The sequence below is a fragment of the Monoraphidium neglectum genome (assembly GCF_000611645.1).
Source record: "Monoraphidium neglectum strain SAG 48.87 unplaced genomic scaffold scaffold02057, whole genome shotgun sequence".
Taxonomy (NCBI): Eukaryota; Viridiplantae; Chlorophyta; class Chlorophyceae; order Sphaeropleales; family Selenastraceae; genus Monoraphidium; species Monoraphidium neglectum.
In genome coordinates, this window is record NW_014011571.1 from 8,143 (window position 1) to 10,883 (window position 2,741).

Below are 2,741 nucleotides of genomic sequence, written 5' to 3' on the forward strand. Positions count from 1 at the left end.
CCGCCTCTCGGCGCGGCGGGAGCGGCGGCGCCGTTGCGGGCGGGCGCGCGGCGGGCGCGGCGGCGGCGTGGTTCGGGGCGCTGGCGGGGCGCGCGTGGCGGCTGCTGCTGCTAACGGCACTGTGGCCGCTCAAGGTGCGCCGGCCCCTACCCTACCACCGAAGGCCCTGCCTGCGACCCTCTGCAGCAGTTGCTGCGCTCAGGGCCCGTCGCGCTTTCCTTCAACCATCATCCACGGCACCCAACAACCCTAGCGCTTCCCGCTCCGGCCAGCAAGCCCCGCCTCCTCCCCAGCAGCCCCCCATGCCTTGTGACCATGCATTCCCTTTGGCCCCCCACCCCACCCCCCCAGGTTATGGCCGAATGCTGGGCGCGCTGCGGCGGGGGGCGCGCGTTCACAGCTATGGCCGCGTTCAGCGCCTTGCTGGTGGCAGGTGGGCGGGCGCAGCGCGGCGCGTCATAAGGGGCGGGGCGGCTTGGCTGGTTGCGTCCGGCCCCGCCGGGCCCTGTCTCCGCCTTTCACGGTCATGCCTGTGTGCTACAGCCTGCGGAGACCATCTCATATCCTTCATGTTGCAGAACGGGATCCTTTACGGGACTCGCAAGGGGGCCCCGCCTGCGCACCATTTACGCAGTCTCGGGTTCTCCAAGCCGTCCCCCTTCTAGCTTCCTCTGACGCTTTCGTCAACACAACCTCGAAACCTGCGGCCCAACACCCCCACTCCCTCAACCCTCTGACGTCGCCAGCCCACACACCCCTCACTCGCCCCACGCGCCCCCCCCCCAAAAAAGGCCCGTGGCACCTGGCCCCCCTCAGCGGCGGCGAGGCCGGGCTGGGCGCGGTGTTCCCCTGGGGGCTGCTCATGCGGCCGGCGGGCGGAGGGGCGGCGCTCCACAGATGCGCGGACCCTTCACTGGGCGGGACGATCATGACGGTCGCCTGCTTCGCGCCGCTGACGCTCTGGCTGGTGGGCGGCGCGCGTGGGCCCTTTGGATTCAGTTTACTGGGCGTTGATCCATCCCGGGTGAAGCGGCCATGACGGGGCGCTCTGGGCTTTTTCACGATTGCCGCCCGCCGGGGGCGCCGGGTTGCACGACATACCGCATGGTACGCCGCTTTCGCGGGAGACCCGTCGCTGGGGGGCGATCCTTGCGGCGACCTGCTCGGCGATGCTATCGCTCTGGCTGGTGGGCGGGGCGCTCGGGCCCTTGAGACTCGGACGCAGAGAGCGGATTTGATACAGCTCGGGGGATGCGTGAGTTTTGGGGCGCTGCAGGCGCGTCTGGTTGCTCGCTGCGCTGGAGACGGGGGCGTCATTCCGTACCCCCCCCCCTGCATTCACACCATCTCCTCAACTCCCCAAACCCCACCCCAATTCCAGCCTCAACCCCACCCTACTCACCTCGTCACCCCGCCAGGCCCACGTCTCCAATGCATACGCCCATTTCGACATGAAGCCCCCCGGCCCCCTCGTCGGCATCGGCCACGTCATCACCCTGCTGCCTATGGCGCTGCTCTGGGCCCGCTGGATGCTGCGCCTAGTCAGCACGTACGGGGCCGCCCCCCTGGTCGCCGGCCCCGTCGCGGGCTGGGTGCCGCTGCTGGCCTGGGCGTGGCTGCGGCTGTCTTGGCGGCACGGGGCCGGCGCCGGCGGGCCCACGACAGCTGGGAGGGGGGCGGCAAGGGTGCCGGCTTGACGCGTTACCGCGTTCTCGAGCACCCACCACCTGCGACCCATGGGTCGAGCCCAGGCGGCGAGTGCCTCAGCCAGGGGAAGCCCTGCCTTATTATCATTGCAAGCTCTGCCTTTAATCTCAATCTTGTGACCACATGTTTTGGTGTATTTCTGGCTTGTAATGATTGATCAAGGGTTCACTGGTCGAGTTTAGGCAAGCGCAATTGGTGTGGCTCGACAAGGAGACGCGGCCGAGTGATGCTTGGGGGTGGAACACGCGCTCTGTGGCCCGCAGCACTGTTCACTGTCCGGCAGCGCTATCACCGGTCAGCCGCCCTGCCTTGCACGCATCGAAATTGCAGAGGCCTGGAAGTTACACGCGTGGAAGTTACAGGGGCTGCGGCAGGCGCGGCGCAGCGGCGCTTGCATTAAAGGCCAGGGCCCGGGTCCGACGGGGCGTCGCCGCCGCTGCTGCCGCCGCCGCTGCTGGGCGCCTCCCCGTCCCCTCGCTGCCGGCCTTCGCTGGCGGCCCCGTTCTCGGCTGCGTTCCCGCCGCCGGTCCCGCCGCTGCCGCGTTTGACCAGGAGGTCTTCGCTCCTGTCCCGAGGGATCGAGTTTGACCGCAGCACGTCCTCCCCCTGCGCCCGCACCTGGGTGAGTGGTGGTGGTGTGTGTGTGTGTGTGTGTGTGTGTGTGTCGGTGTGTGTGTGTGTGTGTGTGTGTGTGTGTGTGTGTGTGTGGCTGTGTGTCAAGAGAGAGATGCACAGTATGTGCATGGGGAGGGGTGGCGCGGTGAGCGATAAGACTGTGATGCGGCGTTGCTGGAGCCGCGAGCAATGACGGGCCAGGGCGATGTCGTCGCGCACGCGCACTTGTCTAAGCAGGCGCCCCTCCCCTCACACCCTGCCGTCGGCGCAGCAGCAGCGCTTGTTGTGGGTACTGTTTTGCAGCGTGAGCGGCCGCTTGGCCCCGCCCCGCAGACAGACGACCCCAAAAACTCAGCGCCGCGCGCGGAGGATGAGAACAGCAGCGTTTGGCAAGACACAACCCCGCCGCGCCCCCCCCC

General features: G+C 68.3%; 2 protein-coding genes across 2 annotated transcripts in view; one reads left to right on the forward strand and one right to left on the reverse strand.

The window, feature by feature from the left end:
• Positions 1-1,039, forward strand: part of MNEG_9770 (hypothetical protein) — a gene marked incomplete at both ends in the record, with an annotated part of 4,049 nt that extends 3,010 nt beyond the window's left edge. The window contains 2 exons of the mRNA XM_014041758.1: positions 352-433; positions 792-1,039. Of these exons, the coding sequence (XP_013897212.1) occupies positions 352-433; positions 792-1,039 (330 nt within the window). The remainder of the gene's footprint in view (positions 1-351; positions 434-791) is intronic.
• Positions 1,040-2,103: 1,064 nt separating this feature from the next.
• Positions 2,104-2,325, reverse strand: MNEG_9771 (hypothetical protein; the record flags this gene model as incomplete). Its single annotated transcript, XM_014041759.1, has 1 exon — positions 2,104-2,325. A coding segment is annotated over one exon (222 nt), but the record flags the coding sequence as incomplete, so codon positions are not given.
• Between the last annotated feature and the right edge of the window lie 416 nt (positions 2,326-2,741).